The 23810-nt window shown below is 43.5% G+C and overlaps 1 protein-coding gene across 4 annotated transcripts in view; it reads right to left on the bottom strand.

The window, feature by feature from the left end:
- The window catches only part of TBC1D8 (TBC1 domain family member 8), a 112573-nt gene that overhangs the window by 58623 nt on the left and 30140 nt on the right, over positions 1-23810 (bottom strand). For 2 of the 4 annotated variants that reach the window (XM_046660672.1, XM_046660675.1), the window contains exon 2: positions 5486-5641. The exons of 1 other annotated variant lie outside the window; for it this stretch is intronic. In XM_046660672.1, the coding sequence (XP_046516628.1) occupies positions 5486-5641 (156 nt within the window). The remainder of the gene's footprint in view (positions 1-5485; positions 5642-23810) is intronic. One more of the 4 variants, XM_046660673.1, reaches the window with a different exon arrangement.

The raw sequence follows: 23810 nt of genomic DNA, 5'->3' as shown, positions 1-23810 counted from the left end.
CCTGGGTTTTTTCTGCTTCCTAAAAACCAAGCAAAGACAACAACTAACTCAATGTTCAGGGCCATGGTAAAGAACAAACTGCGCATGTCGGTAACACAGCAAAAGCATTGAGAATCACCTGCCCACAGGAACATGAAATAATAAATCGATAACTCACAGCCTGGCATGGCCTGGACTTCTCAACTGCAGGACAAGCAGACCAACTGAGACCATCAGATACAAAGAAACAGTGACAAAGTTTCTTTGTTCTTCCAGGGCCCCCAACAGCCCTGACAGATAACCCTCTCGCAGACGCGCCCTGGCCCTCTAATTTCCTCTCCCTTCTCTTTCTTCCCGCCTCTCTTGACCCTGACCAGGAACCGGCTCCTGCAATTCAACCATCCTGTTTCTACACACCATGTCCTTGGTTTGTACTCATGCCCCAATCATTATAGACCTGATTTCATAAAGAAGGCAGACACACAATGGAATATTATTCAGCCTTAAATGGAAGGAAATTCTGACACATGCTACAACATGGATGAACCTTGAGGACATATGCAAAGTGAAGTAAGCCAGTCACAAACGGACAAATAATTAGTATGATTCCACTTACATGACATTCCTAAAGTAGTCAAATTCATAGACAGGAAGGAGAATGGTGGCTTCCAGAGGCGAGGGGATGGAGCAACGGGGAGTTAGCATTTAAAGGGCGTGGGGTTTCAGTTTGTGAAGGTGAGGAATTCTAGAGATGGATGGTGGTAATGGCAGCCCAACACAAATGTATTTAACTGCCACCGAACTATACGCTTAAAAATGGCTAAGATGGAAAATTTTATGTTATGTATATTTTACCACAATGAAAGAAAATTTGTCTTTTAAAGAAAAAAGCAAGACCCCTATTTTGCAAGTTCTTCTGCTGCTCACTGGTCCTGGTAGCTCTTTATTGAGCTCTGGAACCAGGTCCTCACCCAGTCTGGAACATCCACGCCGGCTCCACAGGAAGGGTCCAGGAAGTCTATTTGTGATCACACATACCACCTCCCCTCCCTACGCACAGGAATCTCCACTGCTAGGCCCCTTACCTCCTTTCCCATACTAACCGCCCATTCGCCCACCGCTATTTACTGAGTGCTTCCCACACGCCAGGCTCTGTCCTGGGCACCAGAGGGTCAACAGGAAGCATGACACTGAGAAAACCTTTATTTTCCTTAAGGAGGCAGGGGGAAAAAAAGTGAGATAGCAGTAGTAATAGGTGCTAGAGGGATCCAAGTGCCAGAGTGGAAGAAGCAGGTGGCAGGGTGGCCTCTCTGAGCTCTGAGCTGAATGACAGGCACGCTCCTCTGTCGGCCTCCTCCTAAAGAACTCATAACCACTCTCTCACAGTAGATCTTTCATCCACTGAAGCCAGTGATGTTTATAAGGCCTTGGGAGTCTTTGGTCCGGGTAAGTTAAAAACACAGTAATAACAACAACTTATCTCTCCTTCCAGCCACAGTCACCCAAAGATCTGTGTTGCCAGAAAATATTGTTCACCCATGAAATTATCTACCTCTCTCTTCCACTTCTGCTTAAAAAGAAACAGAAAGAGAAAACAAAAGTTCTCCTTAAAAGCTCTCCTGTCTCCCCGTACTGCCATGCGAGCAGCCCAAATCAAATGAAGATATAAATCATTCTCGCAGGCCACTCTTCCTGTTCCTGCCCACGTCCTGGTGCCGCCCAGGCCCTTCCGACAGTTCTTGTTTGTGCTTTATCTGAGACTGGAAACCCTGGGCAGGGATCCTTTCTCAGCTCAAGACACAATAAAATATTACATATGGTGAGTCAGGAACAGTGCAAGATGCCCAAGCCAGTCCCAGGAGAGGCCGAAGTATCTAAATCAATACCACACGCCCAAGACACAAATACCCTCACCATTCTCTCTTCCCTAACTCAAGAAAAGCTGCACTGGAAAGAACAATTGCTTACTCAGGGACCTTCTGTGGGCAAGATGACAGAAAAAGTGAAGCATCTGCATACCTCCCACAGGGCAGGTCAAGGCAAAAATCTAGCCAAGTGAAAACTAACAAAAGCAGATCTTGGCTCAACAGAAAGAATGGTCTAGGAATTAAACCTGCTCAGGACAACTACACTAGGAATGGGAGCCAGTGTAAGCTGCTGCAACCTTGATGGCAGGCAATTTGACTACATATATATGTATATATGACATTACGACATATATATATGGCATTATATGACATTATAAAGGTACACGCCTTTGATGCAGCCATTCCTTATTATGTGCTCTTCAAGGGTCCTATCCTCTCTCACTTTCCTAATCCTCATTCCAGCTGTACTGCCATTTCCAGGTTGTTATCTGTAGTCCCCACAGTTCTGGAAAGCTAGGTGGAGAGAGATGGCCCCTCACCCACTAGCCAAGGAGTCCCCAACACAAAGCACGTGTCTGGTACATGGGAGGCCTCAAACATTTCAAATGAAGGGGCTTTGGGAATTGCAAGAGTCCCGAAATATTTAAGTGTACAGACGTTCCTTAAGTTTTTAAAATACTGAAAAATCAGAACCAATTAAGTATGTAATTAAGCACTGGATGAGTAAATCAGGCTACAGTCATAAAGTTGAATGCTGTGTGGCCAATAAGAACTACGTTGTACCGCGGTGGTTTCAGGGTGCTCCAGGAGCCCCGACTGACTGACTGACTGACTACTGGAGACCACCTGGGCTACACGGATTCAGGAACTGAGCAGAGGCCGCACCCTGCCAACTCCCCAGAAGCCAATCTAGTGAGGGACAAAAATCCAAATATTCCCACCAAAAGGCCCAAATCCAGAGAGAGATCAACTCTTTTGCCTGGGGTGGAGTGAGAAGAGAGAAATTGGGAGAAACAGGAGAAAGGAACAGGGTCCTGCTCCCTTAGATCCCACACCCAGTCAGCAGCACATCTGTTCTCTCCGCTCTGCGCCCAAAAGACTAGTTAAAAAGTCACACTTACTACATTAGTGCAAATAACATGATGTTAGTCTGGGATAACGATGTCCAAGCAGGAGCACAAGGAGGAGAAACGGCCCAGCCACCAAGCAAACACTTGACAGCAAACAAGATGAACAGACGAGGACAAGATGCTCAAAAGACAGAGATTCTGTCCCAGAAGAAAACAGAATACTCAAGGAAGAAAAGGAAATGCTTCATGCTCCAAACAATATAATAAAAAACATGAATTCGATAAAACAAGAGCTCGAAGATGAGATGGTAGAATAACAGAGAGGAAAAAGGAGATTACGGACCCAAGAAAATGAACAGAGGATCAAAACAACATGACAACAAAATCAGTCAACAAATTAAAGCAACAAAGCATGAAATGCACTGCCGAAAACAGAATTATTAACTTAGAGAAAAGGGTTATGAACAGCATGGAGAGGGCAGATGAAAAGACAGATAAAGAAAAACAGGTAGAAATGAAAAGCAGACAACACTTATCCTACATAAAGTGTCCCTCAAGCGGAGAATCCAAAAATAAAACATAAAATGTATTTTAAAAAACATAACACATATATAGAATGATATAAGGAAATTTCCTGAAATGATTAAAGAAGTCAACCTGCACACTGAAAGAGCACATCAGGCTCCAGCGGAATTTAACAAGGTGCCCAAGGCAATAATGGATGATAACCAAGCTACTGAAGTTACTAAACTCAGACGATAAAGACTTTTATGCACAAAAAGCACACCACCCACAAAGGAGAAAACAAGTATCAGGCCAGCTGAGATTTCTCCCATGGCCACACTAAATACTGAAAGACCCTGAGAGATGGCCACCAAGCTCGAGCATATGGCCAGAGACCATTATACCCAGCCAAGGTGTCATTCAAGTCCAAATGCGAACATTACTGGGGGAAGAAAACAGAAATCTAGCCAATTAAGAGATGAGCCAAAATAGAATATTCTGTACTGGGAAAGACACACCTGAGTAGAAGCATTAAATCAATTTAAACAGAGAGCCGAGCCAAACAATGAGGGAAAGCATGGTTACAGGACAGACTGGAATTACAATGTAAAATTAATGAAACTTTTTTAAACAACAGATTGGGGAAGCAGAGGTTACAGTAAATCACAGTCATCTTTGCCCTTTAGGATGGGGAGTCAATGCACATTGTCAGAGCTGAAACGTTGTTTTAAAAAGCCACAATTCTAACCTTGTAAAGCTTTCAAAAATCTCTTCCCTTAACCTTAAATGAACTCTTTAGAAAAGAAGCTCAGTCAGCTCCATCATGTTCAAGAAACATTTGAAGTTTAACATTTCTTTGGTTTCACTTCAGCTTCTCTTATTGAAACCAAGTAAAATCTTAATACTTTTATTACAAAATAGCATTGTCAGACCAGTCGCGTTTTCAGAGAAGCACCTCTCTCCATCTTCATAACTATCCCTGTATCTGTCTACACACCTTGTAAAGCTGCCTGGGATGATGTAAATCCAGTGTGACTACAGGTCACCTTGGGTGGTGAGGACATGGGGCAAGAGAGATTTTACCCTTCGTACTTTTCAACATTAATTGATTTCTTTATATTGAGCATACATCATTTTTATCATTTTATGCAAATATAGAATGATTTATCTTAATTAAACAAAATGGACTGGAAGAAAACATGCCAAGATCTTAACAGTGGTTAGTACCATATGGTAGATGGGGATGACAGCTTTCTTCTTTGTACTTTTCTGTATTTGTCCAGGAAAAAAATAACCCAATGTGGCTAAAGAATGTGAGGTGAGGTTGGAAATTTATGGTAGCAAGAAAACACAAAACTAAAACCCTCCATGCACATACGCATCTATGCAGAGCGAAGATGATTAGCTCTGGATAAAGGTTTACAGACCATTTCTTCTTCCTTCTCTCTTATCTAATGTTTAATTTCCGGAAGGGGAACATTTATTACTCGTGGATTAAAAAGACATATCTCGGTTCTGTTTTAAAGAAGCGCTCTAGGAGGTAACGCTCTCCTGCCCCAGAAGTGCCCAAGGTGAGGGAGAGTATTGGATGGTGCCCGTGGGAGGAACTGAAGCAGAGATGGGGAGGATGAGAATGTGACTCCACACTCCCTTAGGGCCCCAGTCCAGTGATTCTCTCGGGGCAAACATGGAGCAAGGAGGTAAGGACTGCCCTAAGACAGGCAGAGCCCTCAGACATCGCCACTGCACCATGACAATACGCATACACACCCAGGAACATGGTTGTTATGACAGAAACAAAACGAAGAAGAAATTGGCTCAATTCACACTCAACAATATACAGCACCTAGAACAACACACCACTCCAAAGCCGGGCATGCCCAAGCTAAGTTGTCCAAGCTGTAGCCTTTATGTGCTTTTGATGGTTAAAAAAAAAGAAAAAGAAAAGAGCTCATAAAAGCAGATGAGGTTCTAAAAGGAGTTACCTTCAAGCTTCACCAACATGCAGATACTCAGCATGCTTAGACCTTAGGTTTGGAAGATTCCAACTGGAACAAAACTCACCAGTGGCTATGGCCCAGTACACGTCTGATCCACTCAGTAACTCACCACATGCTATGGGAGAATAAACCTGGGACCCAGGAACTTGAAGCAGAATTCGAAATGGAGCGACCCGTGCATTGGAATCCAGCACTGCATCCAGAGCACCTACCAGGCGACCTTCAAAAGAAAAGAGAAGAAAATGCACCTCTGAGCATAGGCACTGATCGAGCCAAGCAGCCCATGGTGCTGCCCACTCCTCATGCACGAGGCAGCGTGGTCTGTGTCTGGACTCGACGGCAGTGGTTTCAAGCCTCGGGTCCACTTCTTCCGCTCACTCCAAGAGAGCCCGAGCTCCCTGAGGCCCAGGGCCTGGCGGCTTATACCCATTTCCCGGCATTTGGAACAAGGCCTGGAGTTTACCAATAAGTGAACAATGGGCCCTGGACAAGTCACCTAACCTAACTGTCTACATTCCTTGGTGTCTCAATACAGGAGGTAACACAACCCAGTAAATGAGAGCTGGAGATCTAGAGTCAGAAAGCCTGACTTGAATCCTGGCTCCACCACTTTCAAGCTGTGTGACGTTGGGCAAGCTATTTAACTTCTCTGTGCCCTAGTTTCCTCATGTGTAAAGTGGAATAATCACATTATACCTACCTCACAGCATGATTGTAAGAATTAAATGAGTTAATATATTCAACAAGCAAAGTGCTTACACTCTTGCCTGGCTGTAAGAGGTACTATCTAAGTGTTGCCCGTCATTATTATTATTTTATCATCTCAAAGGTGGGAGAATAATCCCTGCCTACTCCAGGAGGGTACCATGAGAAGCAAATAAGAAAATATATCAAAGCCCTTCACAGACCATAAAGCAAACAACGTAAATGTTTATCACTCTGCTGTAATGAATAACATCGTGAATCAATGGTAGGGGAAAAAACAAACCCAGGAGGATCTGCTCCTCCCTGATCTTCCATTGCCCAGGAATCAAGATGGCTGAGAGGATTAAGCCCCTCACCTCACTTTAGGCATAATTCTTAAGTTAACAGGCCCTGAGTAAGGCTCACAGGTGCCTGAGCAACTAATATGTCTATTTTTGTGTTTTTTAACCACCTCAAATATAAAGAGAAGTTGAATCATTAGGGCGTAAGTTACTGAGTAACACCTCATCATGCCCAGATACTGCAGTGTACATTTGTACAAACAAGGCCATCCTCCTGTATAACTACAGTACAACCACCAAATACAGAAACTGATACGTTCCTACCACCTAATCCTCAGATCCCATTCAAATGTTACCTATTTCCCAACCATGTCCTTTTGCTACAACAGATCCAGTTTAGAATCACGCATTGCATTTAGCTGTCATGACTCTTGTTTGTGCGAGTCTAGAGAAGTTTCTGTCTTTCTTTGACTTTTATGACCTTGACACTTTTGAAGATTCCAGGCCAATTTTTCTGTAGAAAGTCCCATAGTTTGGGTTCATCCGATGTTTCATCATAATTACATCACAATTTAATTCAGGTTATAAATGCTTGGCAAGAATCACAGAAGTGATGTTATGTCCTTTTCATCACGTCCCATCAGGTGGCAGACGATTTCCATTTGTCCCACTACTGGTAATGTTCCCTTTGATCACTCGATTAAGACAGTATTTGCGAAGCTTCTACACTGTAAAGTTACTCCTTTTTCCCTTTGTAATTAACAAGTATTCTGTAGAGAGGTACTTTGAAACCATGTAAATTTCCTGTTCCTCATCAAATTTTGAATTTATTCATTTATTTATCAGGATGGTTTCATATTTTCCTAGTTTATTCAACGGGTTATAATCCATTATTATCATTATTTTGATGCTCAAAGTGTCTCAGATTTAGCCAGTGGGAGTCACTTCAAGCTGGCTTCTGTGTCCTTTGGACGTGTCCCCATCATTCTTTGTAGTTTCTGGCATAATAAAATAATCCCAGTTCACCTTGTACTTTTCGTGCTCCAGCCCTGGAATCAGCCATTTCTCCAAGGACCTCTGGTTCCTTGAGTGAGGAATGGCACTGAAAAGCCAGGATCTGGGAGCCAGGTGTGCTCATTGCGAATGGGGTGCCTGTTTCCAGAACCTCTCAGTGGACAGAGCCAGGAACTACTGTCTGTACATGTGTGTGTGTGTGTGTATGCTTATATATGTGTTTACATATTCATACACACATGCATATACATATTCAGTGACACATTATGTATTTTTATTTTTATATGTATCCACATATATAAAAACTGAGTTCACACCAATATTTCCAGTTGTGATCCAATACCACAGTGTTCATTCTAGTTTCTCTCCATATTTGAAACTCCGTTCTCCAATACTGAGAAACCTGGCTTCCATTATTTTTAATATATTTACTTATCTGACCAATCCTACTGTTGTTGCCACTGTCCCCTCCCTGGCAGATGCCCTCCTCACCCTATCCAGCTCCAACTGTCCATATACCCACCCCTAGAATCACCTTGATCTGTCCCACTTAATGGCTTTAGCGGAAGAAGGAGGAAGGGGTGCACAAGCTTTTATAGCAATTATCCTTAGGCTGCTCAGAAGTTTTGCCTCCTTACTGGTTTGCTCCTGAGTTATAGATAATCGAGGGGGCCTGAAAGCTGACTGCTAGATAAAGGGGGTTGCTACTTTAATACAGAATCTGAGGAGCAGCTCCTAAGCTTCTCTGATTAAAAACATTGGGTTAGGGGCCAGCCCAGTGGCGTAGAGGTTAAGTTCACGCACTCCACTTCAGTGCCCAGGGTTTGCGGGTTCGGATCCCAGGTGCAGACTTATACACTGCTCATCAAGCCATGCTGTGGTGGCATCGAACATTCAGAAGTAGAGGAGGATTGGCACAGATGTTAGCTCAGGGCTGATCTTTCTCAGCAAAAAGAGGGAGACTGGCAAGAGATGTTAGCTCAGGACCACTACTCATCAAAAAAAGAAAAGAATACGCTTGCCTCTCATAGATGGGGGCTGACAGGGAAGCTGATGGAAATTAGAAAAGGGGTAAAAATTCCCACTCATCCCACACACATACACTGGGCAGTTCCACCAAAATTAAGAGACCTGTTGTAGAATCCTTATCTAGTTCGGTAAAAAGAAAAACCTGAGCAACAAAAGAAGGCAGGCGGAAGGTGTAGGAAACTTAGAAAAGCCACTACACAGACCCTTTAACTGGTGGGAAGGTGAGGAGGGCAGCAATTAAAAGTGACAAGGTGACGTCTAGTTTCAGCTCCAACATGTAAAGTCATTAGAAGTCATCTCTCTCAAATTAACAACATGAAAAAGCTGAACAAAGTGAAAAATCATTGACTTTTCCTGGACCCATCAGAGAACAAAGGTCACAGGTTAAACCATAATCCTGAAATCCGGAGAAAAGGGGAGAATCCAGAGTCACAGCCACAATGTGCTCACCCAGAGCAGAAGCCACTGGAGCCATAACTGGTAGGAGCACTTATACGGTGATTTTGACAAAATGTTGGGGGTTGAGTGTGGACTAGCATGAAAGTAAAAACCTCCTGACGGCCACATTCTTAAGGGGCCCCTAAACTTGCATAGGTTTTACCACCAGGAACCATGCTAGGTTCTCACTATGAAGAACCAAGAAAGATCCCCTCAAGGCTCCCCCAGGGGAAGGGAGGAGTCCTGGCTTGTGCAATAGGCTCAGAGCATTGCCCATAACAAAGGCCTGCTCTCCAGGGGAAAAGACTTTCCCAGAGCCTTATCTCAGCTGGGGGAAGGGCACTTCTCTGACTCCAACCCCCTCTAGCCTTCCTGTCTCACCTAAGTGGGTGGGGATGCGGGCAGCTAAGAAACACTATAAAGGGAACAGCCCAGAGACACAAGGCCCATCAAAGATTGAGATTCACTGATAAGACTGTAGAACGCTTCCCCTCCCCCATACTTTACCACCATATCAACAGGCTCCTGAAGAATGACAGCCGAGGACAGTTGAAAGAACTGCCAGACTCAGACTCCATCTGAGGAGGAGGAGTTCCTAAAGAAGCCGAAAGACAAAGGGGGCACCAAAATAAGGACACCTGAGGAATCTGAAACCTCTGGCACCTGCAGCCACAGCAAACATTAAACATGGCCCATGGCCCAGTCAGAACAACACAAAACTCACACTAACGTACTTTTCTTCATTTCTTATTACCTGATACCTCATGTCTGGCTTTCAACAAAGAAATCACAAAAAATGTTGAAAGGCAAGAAAAAACCATAGTCTGAAGAGATAAAGCTAGAATCAAAATGAGCCTCATAGATGGCACAAATTTTAGAATTATCAGACAGGGAGTTTAAAATAACTATGATTAATAGGTTAGGTTTCCAGTGAAAAAGTTAAACAATATGTAAGAACAGATGGGTAATATAAGTAGAAAGATGGAAACTCTAAAAACTAGTAAAAGGGCCAGCCCCATAGCCGAGTGGTTAAGTTTGCACGCTCCGCTTCGGCGGCCCAGGGTTTCACTGGTTCAGATCCTGGGCACAGACATGGCACCGCTCATCAGGCCACGCTGAGGTGACATCCCACATGCCACAACTAGAAGGACCCACAACTAAGATATACAATTATCTACTGGGGGGATTTGGGGGAAAAAAGTAGAAAAGGGAAAAAAAACTAATAAAAAAGAAATGCTAGAAATAAGAAATGCACTAACACAAATGAAGAGCGCATTTGGTGGCCTCATCCGTAGACTGGACACAGCCAAGCTGAGCTTGAAGATAGGTCAATAGAAATCTCCCAACTGAATACAAAGAGAAAAAAAGAATGAACAAAAGAAAAAAGAACATCTAAGAACTGCGGAACAATTTGCAAAGATGTAAGATATACACAATTGGAATACCAAAAGGAGAAGAAAGAGTGAACAATTATTTGAAGTCATAGTGGCTGAGGATTTCCCAGAATTAATCACAGACACCAAACCACAGACACAGGAAGCTCAGAGAACATCGAGCAGGTTAAATACCAAAAAACATACATGGAGCCACATCATATTTAAAATGGAGAAACAAAGGACAAAGGGAAAATCTTGAAAGACATCAGAGGAAAAAACAGCTTACCTATAGAAGATAAGAATTACAGCAGATTTTCTTGTTAGAAACCATACAAGCAAGAAGGTGGAATGAAATATTTAAAATGTTCAAAGAAAAAAACACCTGAGGAATTCTATATGCACTGAAATTATTCTTTAAAAGTAAAGGAGAAATGTTCATTGCAGCATTATTTACAATAGCCAGGACGTGGAAGCAACTTAAGTGCCCATGAACTGATGACTGGATAAAGAAGATATGGCATATATATATATACAATGGAATACTACTCAGCCGTAAAAAGAATAAAATCGTCCCATTCACACCGGCATGGATGGACCTTGAGGGAATTATGTTAAGTAAAATAAGCCAGAGAGAGAAGGCCAATCTCTATATGACTCCACTCATATGAGGAATTTAAACATGTAGACAAAGAGAATAGATTAGTGGCTACCAAGGGAAAGATGGGGTTGGGGGGTGGGCACAAAGGGTGAAGGGGTGCACCTACAACACGACTGACAGACAATAAGGTACAACTGAAATTTCACAAGATTGTAACCTATCATTATCTTGATAAAAATTTAATTTAAAAATAAAAAAGGAAAGGAGCAATAAAGACTTTCTTAGACCAAAAAAAAAAAAAAACCTGACAGAATTCATTTCCAGTAGACCTAACCAGGAATAAATGTTAAAAGAAGTTCTTCAGAGAGAAAGAAAAATGATATATGTCAGAACTCAGATCTACATAAAGAAAGCAAGTGGTATGGTGGAGAAGAAATAAATGAAAATAAATAAAATCTTCTATTTTTCTTATTCTTAACTGATCTAAAAGATAAATGCTTAAAGCAATAATAGTAAAAATGCAATGGGTGATTACAGCACACAGAAGTGAAGTGAACGAGAGCAATGTCATAAAGGCTGGGAGGGAGGGCTTGAAAACACTGTTATAAGATACCTCACTTCATGTGAAGCAGTACAGTGTTATTTGAAGGTGGACTTAGATTAGTTTAAAACATATATTGCAAACTCTAGAGCAACTACTACAAATTTTTTTTTAAAGAAGTAAAGTATCCTAAGAGGAGAGAAGACGGAATCACAAAATATTCAATTAAAACTACAAAAGGTATTAAAAAAGAAGTTAAAAGAAAAACAAACGAAATGAATAGAAAATAGTATGGCAGACAGTAATCCAACTGTACTAATAATCACTTTAAATGTGAATGATCTAAATACACTAACTAAAAGACCAAGATTTCAGAGTAGATTAAAAAAAAACAGTCAAGTTGGATGCTGTTCACAAGAAACCCACTTTCAGCAAACTGGAATCAAGAACTTCTTTAGCTTGGGGCCGGCCCTGTGGCCGAGTGGTTAAGCCCGCGGGCTCTGCTTCAGCGGCCCAGGGTTCGGATCCTGGGCACAGACATGGCACCACTCATTAGGCCATGTTGAGGCAGCGTCCCACATGCCACAACTAGAAGGACCCACAACTAAAATATACAACAATGTACTGGGGGGATTTGGGGAGAAAAAAAGGAGGAAAAAAGAAAAAAAAAAGATTGGCCACAATTGTTAGCTCAGGTGCCAATCTTTAAAAAAAAAAAAAAAGAACTTCTTTAGCTTGATAAAGAACATCTACAAAAAACCTACAGATAACATCATACCTAATGGTGAGAAACTAGATACTTTCCAGCTAAGATGAGGAACAATGCCGAGAACTCAAAATTATATGGAACTCCTAGCTAGTACAATGAGGCAAGAAGACGAAACAAACAGTATACAGATAAGGAAGGAAAAAACAAAAGTGTCTTTGTTCACAGATGACATGCTTGTTGTCTTTGCAGAAAAATCCCAAAGAATCAACAACAACGAAAAAACTTACGGAACTAATAAGTAAGTATGGCAAGGTTGCAGGACATAACATTAATATGACAACTGCTTTCCTATATACCAGCAAAGAACAATTAGAACTTGAAAAAAATTTTTAAATATCACTGATAATAGCAAATGGTATTTTTATTAGGTAGAAATCTAACAAATATGCATAGGATCTATATACAGAAAACCACAAAATTCTGATTAAAGAAATCAAAGATCTAAATAAAGAGATATTCCATGTTCATGGATTGGAAGATTCAATACTATTAAGATGCCAGTTCATCCCACCTTGATCTACAGATTTAACGCAGTCCCAATAAACATCCCAGCAAGCTACTTTGTAGATACTGACAAACTGATTTCAAGGTTTATATAAAAAGGTAATGACCTACAAGAGCCAACACAATACTGAAGAAGAACAGAGTCAGAGGACTCACACTACACAATTTCGAGACTTACTACAAAGCTACAGTAATCAAGACAGTATAGTATTGGCAGTAAGATAATGGGTCAATGGAACATAACAGAGAGCCAGAAACAGACCCACACAAATACAGTCAACTGATCTTTGACAAAGGAACAAAGGTAATTCAACAGAGAAGGTCAGTCTTTTCAATAAACGGGTCTGGAACAATTGACATCCGTATGCAAAAAAATGAATCTAAGACAGAGACCTTACACCTTTCACAAAAATTGACTCAAAATGGATCACAGACCTAAACGTAAAATGCAAAACTATAAAACTCATAGAAGAGGGGCTGGCCCGGTGGCACATCAGTTAAATGCGCACGTTCCGCTTCAGTGGCCCAGAGTTCACCAGTTCGGATGCTGGGTGCAGACATGGCACCGCTTGGCAAGCCATGCTGTGGTAGGCATCCCACATATAAAGTAGAGGAAGATGGGCACAGATGTTAGCTCAGGGCCAGCCTTCCTCAGCCAAAAGAGGAGTAGTGACAGATGTTAGCTCAGGGCTAATCTTCCTCAATAAAATAAATAAATAAATAAATAAATAAATCAAACTGTTCTAAAAAATAAAGTTTACTTTTAAAAAAAAGTGACAAGGAGAGTCAGGCCAGTCAGTGTCCACCTGCAGACACGGGGAATGGGGGGAGCCCACGTCTGTGCAAATGCAAACTGCTCCTGCAGGAACCCAAGGAGGGAGCAGGGGCACTTAATCAGAAGTAAGCCAAAACACTCAAGGTGGAGCCAACCAAAGCACAAAGACAAAAGAACCAGAGGAAGACAACGGGCCAAGACCACAGAGAAGATGCAAGATGGGAAGGCAGGGCAGCGAGAGATCTCAGCAGGAAAACCAAAATGAGAAAAAAAAATTCAGGAAGAAAAAATAATTCTTACATTTCTGTTGAATGGGCAAAGGAAAAAGATTAGCATGGCAAAGAAATCCTTTACAGCTACTAGAAAATAGGGTAAGATGTCTGCAAATGTCAAATGTGTCAAAGACAAAATATATGCAAATAAGTAAAGCAAATACATGGCAAAGTATTAACGCATGGCTCCCAACAACAGGGTAACAGCCCTATTTATTCTGTCCTTTCATAAGAAAGCTAAAGATAACTCGTATGGATGTCTTCTAGGTAACATTTATTAGCCAGGCTCATTAAAAAATAAATACTGAAGTGGTACACACTGTGCCTGTTTTCTCATTACACCTCACCACCACCTGTGGAGAGAAGGGCGAAGCGGCTGAGGCTCTGAGCAGTGAGGCTGACATCCAACACCCCCAGCTCCCGCTGCACAGCCGGCAGCCTCTTCCCCCGCTCCAGGACGGCAGAAAGTCAGGGGAACAGCCATTTTCAGAAATGCTCCATCACCCACAAACCTCCACCTCTATCTACCTTGAGACTGACTTTTCTCTCACAAGCCCAAACCGGCAAAGTCGTCCCTAAATCTCCAGGAACAAACGCCCTGGAGCGCGGGGCCGCTTGCAGGGAGCATTCGCTTCTCCTTCTGCAGCAGCTCCATATGGCTTGTCTGGCGCTGCAGGAAAACCTCCCGGCATCTCAGTGAGCACAACACTCCTATTTTTAGGCCATTAGAAGAACAACTCTGGCTCACATAGATGTCGAGTGACACGGTTTATAATTAGGGCCCAAAGAGGGGCCGACAAGTAATTTGCTTCTAATTGATAATGCTGTACTTTTTTCATTCCGGCTGGATTTCAGGCACATGGACAGTACCAAGTTTAAGATGAAATGACAGCTACTGACGTGGAATAAACAAGGACACTCGCAGAAGCCTTCCCCTGCCTCCTGGTTTTTACTGCCTCTCTGTTGGGTCTGGTACTTACCACAGGGAGCAGTGACAAAGTGCTCTGCTCTTCCCAGTAACAGCACTGAAGCATCATAAAACGCATTTTAAAAAAACAGTAACACCCATCCCCCATGAAAAGCATTTTAATGAAAGTCAGAAAACTTAAAAAGTCTTTTTCTCTCCCTGCACTAAAGAAAGCAGGTCTTCCTAATGGCTTTGGGCTTAGAAATAGTATACCCAAGCAGCTCCATGACCAACAATTCTATTCCTCCAGTAAAGAGCTCCTCCTCGTTGTAACAAGCCATCAACGTGACAGCACATTCGGTCTAGAGCCCTGTCTTCACGTTAGAGCTGTCTGGTTTGGCTGTCGTCACTGTATTGGAGGCTCAGGGGAAAAAGCAAAGAAAGAACCAGAGAAAGGGAAAACACTTTTATTTGTGAAAAGTAACAACAGAAAAGGATCACATGAAGTCCTTTGTACTGACTATCAATGAGAAGATAAATGTGGGGGATATTTACACTCTCAACATGACGGCCCTCCTACTCAAAGTAAAATTCATAATCCAAATTACTAAACTTCAAGTTTTTTCGCAAAGCACTTTATATAATTCAATATACCTTTTAGTGTGAATCCCTTTTGATTCCCACAAATCTCCGCTAAACCAAGACATGACGATGTTATTTTCAGAGAATGCAGCAGATTGGTGGGCAAACCCTCAGGGAACCCAAATCACGCGGGAAGCTCTGGCGCCGGCCAACTGCTGAGCTCATCTCCGCAACCAAACGGATAACACAGGCAGCCACACACCCATCACCGTGACGGATGAGCCTGCAAAGCCACAACACGGGTTCGTGATAGAGCAAACGTCCAGGGAGGAGAGTTTCAAGGGCATCGCAAAGAAGGGATTCTGGCCCTGGTTCAGGAGAAGAGGACAGGCAGCCACCAGGCCCTCACCTGCACGCGGTGTCCCAGATATGTAGGAACAAGGACAGCCACACAATGACCCTTTGCTTCTCAGAAAACCAAGAGGATGGCAGGTGTGGCTGCTAGCTTTGATCAACCAAAGGAGTTAGACTACCAGACTGATGGTCCTGTTCACACTAGAATAAAAGGAGACAGAATTTTTTTTGTTTCCACTCAAAAACTGTGACCATTCTTTATTGGGTACAGTTTCAGTTTTCCAAGATGAAAACGGTCTTGAAGATGGACAGCGGCGATGGCTGCACAACAATGTGAATGTACTTAATCCTACTGAACTAACTATACACTCAAAAACAGTTAAGATAGTCAATTTTATGTTATGTGTATTTTACAATTTTTTTTAAAAAAACTGAAAATTCTAATGGTCAGAAATTTCCACAGTTGGGCTCCTAAATACAAAAATAACTTTTCCTAACTCCATTCCCCAAGTGACGAATCATAAATGTATCTGAAGATGAACATGCTCTGGGTCCACACTGCTGAACCCTGACATGTTCTCCTAGTCACTCCATAAGTAACCCTTGGATGGGGACCAAGCCGTCTGCTTTGACTCAGACAAAGTGTGTGGATCCTGTCATAGCGAACCTCCAAGCAGGGTGACATATGCTCAAAATGCATGACAGCAAGAATCTTGCACTGAAACACCATCATGGCTACCAGTTCCAAACACGGTGACTGCCCTGCCCTAGAGAAACGTGCTGCTGTGAATATAATGAAGGCTGTTCTGAAAATTCCCTGGCATTTCCATCCACTTGGCAGTCCGTTTACCTCGTCTTCTGGCATGATAATCACGCAGAGCAATTAGATTTATATTCCTGTACAGCAGGGATGATTCAAGGCTATAAAATGGAAAGCAAGGAACACAGTGGGAGAAAGAAAACCAAGACTCAACAAAGGGCTTGGGTTTAAGATCTGATACAGACTTCAAATGACGCGCCTGCTGCCAGGGGCATCTGGGGTGGACAGGGATGGATACCAGCTCCGCCTCCCCTACCAAGCCCAGCACAATCTGGAGTTGCCCACAGCTCTTCCCCGGACACTGACATGCCTCCTCAGCCTGTCTCAAAGGCTACGAAATGGGACCAACCACTCCAACACTGCCTGCTCAGCATCCTGATGGTTCCACCCTGTGCTAATCCACCCTTCCCATTCATTTGGCTCTTTCCAGATAGCTGTCACTTTTTTTTTGACATAAAAAAGCTGTACAGAATTATTGTATACAATTTGATGAGTCTGAAGATAAGTATACATCCATGAAACCATCACCACAATCTATGCCATAACATGTCCATTGCCTCCAAGTTTCCTCCTATCCTCTTACATATTATTATTACTTATATATATATATATATATATATATATACTGTTGTGAGAAGAACATTTAACATAAGATCTATCCTTTTAGCAAATGTTTAAGTATACATTACAATATTGTTAACTATAGGCACTATATGCTGCACAGTAGATCTCTAGGATGTAGGCATCTTGTGTAACCAAAACTTTGTGCCCGTTGACTAACACCTCCTCATTTTCCCCTCTCCCCCAGCCCCTGGCAACCACCATTCCATTCTCTTCTTCTCTGAGTTTGACTATTTTAGATTCATCATATAAGTGGTATCATGTAGTTTTTGTCCTGTGACTGGCTTATTTCACTTAGCATAATGTCCTCAACGTTCATCCACGTTGTCGCAAGCAGGATTTCCTTCTTTTTTAAGACACTGTCACCCATTTTAATCCCAAACCTTCCTCCTTTAAATTCCAGTAACCCCTAATCCATGAAGACTAGAACCATCCTTAATCCATGAAGCCTAGAAAAACATGTCACAAAATTACCTTTTACTGACCCTGTGCCATCTCATAGAACAGCAGACCCTGTACTCCTTTGTCAGCTTCTGCTCCTTCAAAGGAACCAAAATCCTTTGGCAAAACATTTCTGATCTCTCAATTTTGTTGAGAAACTATCTGCCTTGGGTCAAGTACTTTAACAGCCTGGTACCTGGACTGAAACTGTGGACTTCTCCTTTGAGGGGGAATAATGACCACTCTGACGTCCCATTTTTAGCAAGCCCAGCAGGCATTACCTGTACTCCCAAAATCACATTAAGAGAACCAGTTATAAAAAATATCTTTTTCAAAAATCTTCCCTAAAAAAATAAGGTCTAGTCTCAATTTGTCCCCCTAAAGCAATCTTTTTCTTCTTAATCACCAAATGAATACAGTTTGTTATAGAGATCTGGGGAAATATATAAAAGCACAAAGAAGAAAATTAACTTATCTCACACCTTGCCACTTTTCTAACTAGTCACAGATTTAGACTATTCAGTTCCCACATTAGGGATATTGAGGATTAGAAGTAAAAAACAAGCCTGAACGTGAAATACAAAAAATTCTCCCTTCGTGCTCAGAGAGAGTTGCAAAAAAGCTGTTAAACTTGTTCAACAAGACTCAGTCGTGGTGCACAAACCAGTTTACCAGCCAAACTTAATCAGAAAGGCAGCCTGCTGCCTGACAGCGGCTTATGCTGTTACAGTCACAATTCTACCTCCACCTTGCAAACCACACTTTTGTGTAATGGCCCTGTACATAATTAAAGGCAGGAAATGGAGCTTGGAGGCATTCGAGGATCACAGAAAAATAAATAAACAAGTAAAGCAATAGTGCCTCCTTTGCAAAATGGAAATCAATAAAAGAGTCAAAAGGGTCAGTGAAGCCAGACATTTCCATAAGCTCAAGTTCAAAACAAAAGACAGTGCTCCAGTGGACTCCAGCTCCTCACATGGAAAGAGCGCCGCGGGGAGCCTAACACTGCAAACAGGAGTCTTAAAAAGGAAGGAGTCTATCTGTTTCATCAGGCTTACCAAGCAACATGCATTTCAATACAGCAGCTCATGTGCAATTTTTAAAACACACTTTTCCTGAACAGCTACTATGTGCCAGGCACACTTAAGTCTGATTAATCCTTCCCCAAAGGGAAAGCATTGTCAGCATTTGTAAACTGCAGCCAGCGAGGCCTCAGTGGGTTCCATTCATCTTGAAAGTGTACAGGTATACCAAAAGAGGTCCAGCTCAGCGCATCAGTGTTTAACAACTGTTGACAATATCCTTTCCGACCTCTGCAATAAAGTCATACTTACTTCTGACTTTCACTTCGACAATTCTGTCTCTGACAACAACAGAGTCTTTGCGGGCATCGAATTATACCTAATTTGCTACAACTAAATTGTTAGATGGTCACCATCTTCAGATGCATTCTTACTTTAAGTACATGTTTAAAGGGAAACAAGGCTAAGGGCAGGGATCCTTTATCAGTTCCCAACACCTGGTGTACCTGGCTCCTGGTGTGCCCTTAATCAATATTTGCTTAATGAATCCTCCAAATTAAAAATAAAAATCAAAGAACACAGTTCTTTAAGCTCACTTGAAGGAAACTGCTTTTCCATATGCTACAAGTAACTAGAGTTCTGTTCACTGTGGATTCTGATCTTGAAATCCGATTACTCAAAGTCTGCCATCTGTCACTCCCTTTCAGCGACTTGCAACATCTCAACAGTTGCATGGTTCTGTTACAGAACTCCGCTAATCTTATCTCAGACTGGGCAGAAGGTAAACTAACTAAATTTATCTGAGGGATTAAATAGATTTTCTCATTGTTTTCCTTTTGTTTTGTTGTTAGAAGGAAGAGAGCCCACAGCACAGAAGTCTCAGCCTGGACTAAATGCGTACTCTGAGATGCTGGGCCTTCCCTTCTGTAGGGTCATACAGACGGGAATTTAACCATTAATTTAGGAAAGGAGAAAAAGTAGGAGTGAGCAGGGCAAGCTGGGGGGTAAGGAGAACACACTTCCTCCGCAAGAACAGGTGTTCCATCCCACGGACATAAGAAAGTGAATTAAGTTACTCCCATGGCCCAGGGTGTGCCTTCCCCATAAGGTGCCATTATTGCAGACCTGGGCTGTAACAAGCTGACGGTCAAATGCCTCTCAGGCTTCACAAGAAGCCTTGTGCCAGGGCTCAGCCATGGACAGGTTCCCACAGGGTCCAAGGCAGAATCAGGGAAGAAAGGGAGCGAGGATAAAATGACAACTTGCCCCTGTCACTAAGGCCATCACACATTATGGAGAAGGGTCACCTGACCCATCCTTAGAAAATCTTTCTGAACCCAAGATGCATATCCATAGGCAGAGAACCTGTAGGGAAAAGCAAACTTGGAGCAGTAATTAGAAAAAAATCAAATAAAATTAAAATTTAATCAGATGGAATGGAGAAGCCTTAGCAACAGCAATTTACTTCCTCAGACTCACAGACGTCTCTTTACTACAGGAAGTTTTCCACTGGGAATTCTGATCTCAAAATCTGACTGTTCAAAGCCTTCCATTTAGGAAAAGTCGTTGCAGCCTTCAGGACTCCAGGTCCCCGTGACAAGCCAGTGCAGAGCACTTGTTGGCAAAATGCTCTGACAGTTACTCTGCAGATGTGGGCCCAGTGGTAACAATGGAACCAGGCCATCTCAGGACCTAGCTCTTCTGTTCAGAGCACTTTTGTGCCGGAGAGGCTGGCCACCAGTAGAAGCCAGCCAAGTCCTCACCATGTAAGGCTGACAACACAAGAGGATCCCAAAAGAGAGGCAACTTTCAGCACAGTCTTGGTCAGCTAAGCTCCAAAAAGCTTCTCTTTACACCATTTAAGAGAATTTTAAGTTGCTAGAGCAACAAGAATGGAAATAAAAATAAACATAAAATTCCCCACTCGGGGGCCGGCCCCATGACTGACTGGTTAAGTTTGCACGCTCTGCTGCGGTGGCCCAGGGTTCAGATCCTGGGCACGGACACTGCACCGCTCATCAGGCCACACTGAGGCGGCGTCCCATATCCCACAACTAGAAGGACCTGCAACTAAGATATACAACTGTGTTGGGGGGGGGGGCGGGGGGGGAATAAAGCAGAAAAAAAAGATTGGCAACAGTTGTTAGCCCAGGTGCCAATCTTTTAAAAAGAAAAGGAAGATTGGCAACAAGTTGTTAGCCCAGGTGCCAATCTTAAAAAAAAAAAGGAAGATTGGCAACAAGTTGTTAGCCCAGGTGCCAATCTTTAAAAAAAAAAAGAAAATTCCCCACTCAATCCCACTACCTCAACAAATCAACAAATAGCAAACTGACTTTATGTTTCCCTGTTTCCTTCTGGTAAATGGGCGACATTTATTTCATTGAGAAAGGGAAAAACAGCAGAAAAGTACTGTCTTGGACTTGATTGGTTTCTTACAGCTGGGTGACGTCCCCAGTGCCCTGAGAAGGCCCGGAAGACTTACCTTTCCACCGAAGCCCCAGAAAAGCCTCAGTCAGTCTGAACTAGGGAAGTCATATGTCATTCAGAAGCAAGGAAGAGGCAAGAAAGGATTCCCCTACAGGTGTCAGGGAGCATGGACTTCTTGATTTTGAACTTCTAGACCCCCACAACTGTTGCCCTGTTGTTTTAAGTGACTAAGTTTGTGGTTCTTTGGTATGCCCGGCCTAGGAAACTAATATGCTGTCCAACTCGGGGAGACTTGTTGAGGTCCCTGCACACACTCCAGAAAGCGAGCTGCAAACACACAGAGAAATGGCTCTGTACAACCTCTCACGGTGGCCTCACCATCTCACCCAATGCTCTTTCTGGACCCAAAATGGATTTCATAACCAATCTCTATCTACTAATTGTTAACATTACTTATTTTACCTATTGTCCTGACTTGTACAGCAAAAGACAAATTCAGGGAGGAGGCACCCATATATTCAAAGTCTACATCAGTTGCTTAGAGGAAAAAACATTTTTTCAAGCCTTTAGAAGAGTGAACTCCTTACAATTTCTCTGTATAGAGAGGGGGTGGGGGACCAGCCTCCTGCACGGAAGCTGGAGAGTCTGCTCCTGATAACTTCTTCATGATCAACATGAACACAAAGCTTATTTGCCTAAATTCCTTTAACAGCCAATGTTCCTCTTATCACATTCATCATCAGTCAGAGTCGTGCACCAGTGAGGACTGGGCCCCTTCACCATGGGGGGGCTCTCTCTGCTCCTGGCAACACGTCCAGGCCCCACCCAGAGACAGGCTCTACTGGACCATGCTGGGGCCTGGCCTTAGCATTTCTAAGTCTCCCCAGGGGGTGCTTGCATGCAGAGGGCAGAGAACCACTGGTGATGCATGTTTTCCAGCAGCTGGTCCAAACTCTGTCCACTCTACAGAAACCTACGGGGCCCCTTGGCTCTCCACAAAGCCCCACATGAAGTCTCCTCCAGACAACGGGCCTGAGGGGACAGGGAAGCAAGAGAGGTGGGATACAAATTAGTCACAGATTACTTCACCTCAGTCATCTGGTCCCACGTCCCTGGTGACTGAGGAGCCCAGACGTCCTGTCCACCCCAAGTGTCCCGTCTCCTCCTCCTTGTTGCTCCCATCCTGCCAGCCTCAGAAGAGACGGGAGCCCCTCCATTCATGCTCCTCATTCCTTTCCTCCTGGTTTGGTTGTATTATGACTCCTTTAATCTCTCTATAGGACAGGAGTTCCCTCCCAAGCTTTGGCTTCAAGCAGAGTCACCTGGGGAGCTTCCAAAATACCGATGCCTGGTGTAATCGGTCCAGGTACTACCTGGATGCTGGCCCTGTTACAAGCTCCCCTGTGATTCTTCTGTGCAGCCAAGACTGGGAACCACTGTTCTACAATCTTCTCTTGCTCCCTCTTCCCTGAGGCTGTGGACCCTGCAATGTTTGCCCTTGAGCTTTTGCTTCATTTCTCCTTACCTTCACCTTGAAAGTTACAGAAAAGTGGAACACACCTGCCACCCCCTTTCTTCTTTATCCATCACTTCTGGCCTCCATCCAGACAATTCTTCTACAGCGGGTCCCTGAAAGGACATTGGCCATTTCTTTGGACACGCCCCTCAATTCATTCAAGCCTCAGTGTTCTCATCTGTAAAATGAGGATTAAAAACCCCTCTCATTGGTCATGAGAAGGACCAGATAAAACAAGGTGACGTATAGGAAGCTGTCCCTCTCCATGGAATAGGAAAAATAGCCAATGTGGGGGACCAGCCCCGTGGCCGAGTGGTTAAGTTCGTGCACTGTGCTTCGGCGGCCCAGGGTTTCGCCGGTTTGAATCCTGGGCACAGACACGGCACCACTCGTCAAGCCATGCTGAGGTGGCGTCCCACATGCCACAACTAGAAGGACCCACAACTACAAGTACACAACTATGTACCGGGGGGATTTGGGAGAAAAAGGAAAAATAAAATCTTTAAAAAAAAAAATTAAGTTAAAATAACCCACATGAGCTAAGGACTGATGTGCAATCCCGGCCGCCTGTCCTCCTGGCCGCTCTCAGTGCCTTGCTTGAGGGGTCCAGCTCCACTGTTCAGGCAGGGTCCCTGACTCCTGCCACAGTGAACACCAAGGGGGGGGGGGGACAGCTGTAAGCCAGCTCCTCAGCCCAGGACAGGGTGACAGGAAAACCCACCCTCACTGTCTCACCCACACATGCTGAGGCTCACCCTGACCCTCCTCAGCCGCTGTGCCCAGCTCACACCCTCTCTCACACCCCCTCAGGAGCAGGCCTTCCCGGTCTCTGATCTGCCTCTGCCCACCTCCCGCACATCTCAGGATGAGCCGTGGGTTACTCCACTGGTTCTCGATCGTGCCTGAGAGGTGGAGTCACCTGGCAAGCTTTCAAAATCCTAATCCAGAGACACAAGTGGTCGGTGGTGTGGCCAGGGATGCGGGCTACTGAAAGCTCTCCAGGATCTCAAATGACTGGTTCTATTCTATCATTTGCACAACTAAGCAAAGGCCTTCATTATCTGATGGAGATGCCCACTAAAATCTGCCTAAGAGAACATGAGTGCCGGTGAGAATAAACCAACCCACGATAGCCAAGACATGGGAACAACCTAAGTGCCCCGCAACAGATAAATGGATAAAGAAGATGTGGGATATGCATACAACAGAACAGTATTCAAACACAAGAAAACAGGACATCCTGCCATCTGCAACAACAGGGATGGACCTTGAGAGCATTATGCTAACCGAAAGAAAGACAAATACTGTAGGATATCACTTATACGTGGAATCTAAAAAAAAGCTGAACTCACAAAAACAGAGAGTAGTGTGGTGGTTACCAGGGCCCAGGGGTGGGG

The sequence above is a fragment of the Equus quagga genome, chromosome 5, assembly GCF_021613505.1.
Source record: "Equus quagga isolate Etosha38 chromosome 5, UCLA_HA_Equagga_1.0, whole genome shotgun sequence".
In the NCBI taxonomy this organism is placed as follows: Eukaryota; Metazoa; Chordata; class Mammalia; order Perissodactyla; family Equidae; genus Equus; species Equus quagga.
This window is presented reverse-complemented; position numbering and strand designations above follow the sequence as displayed.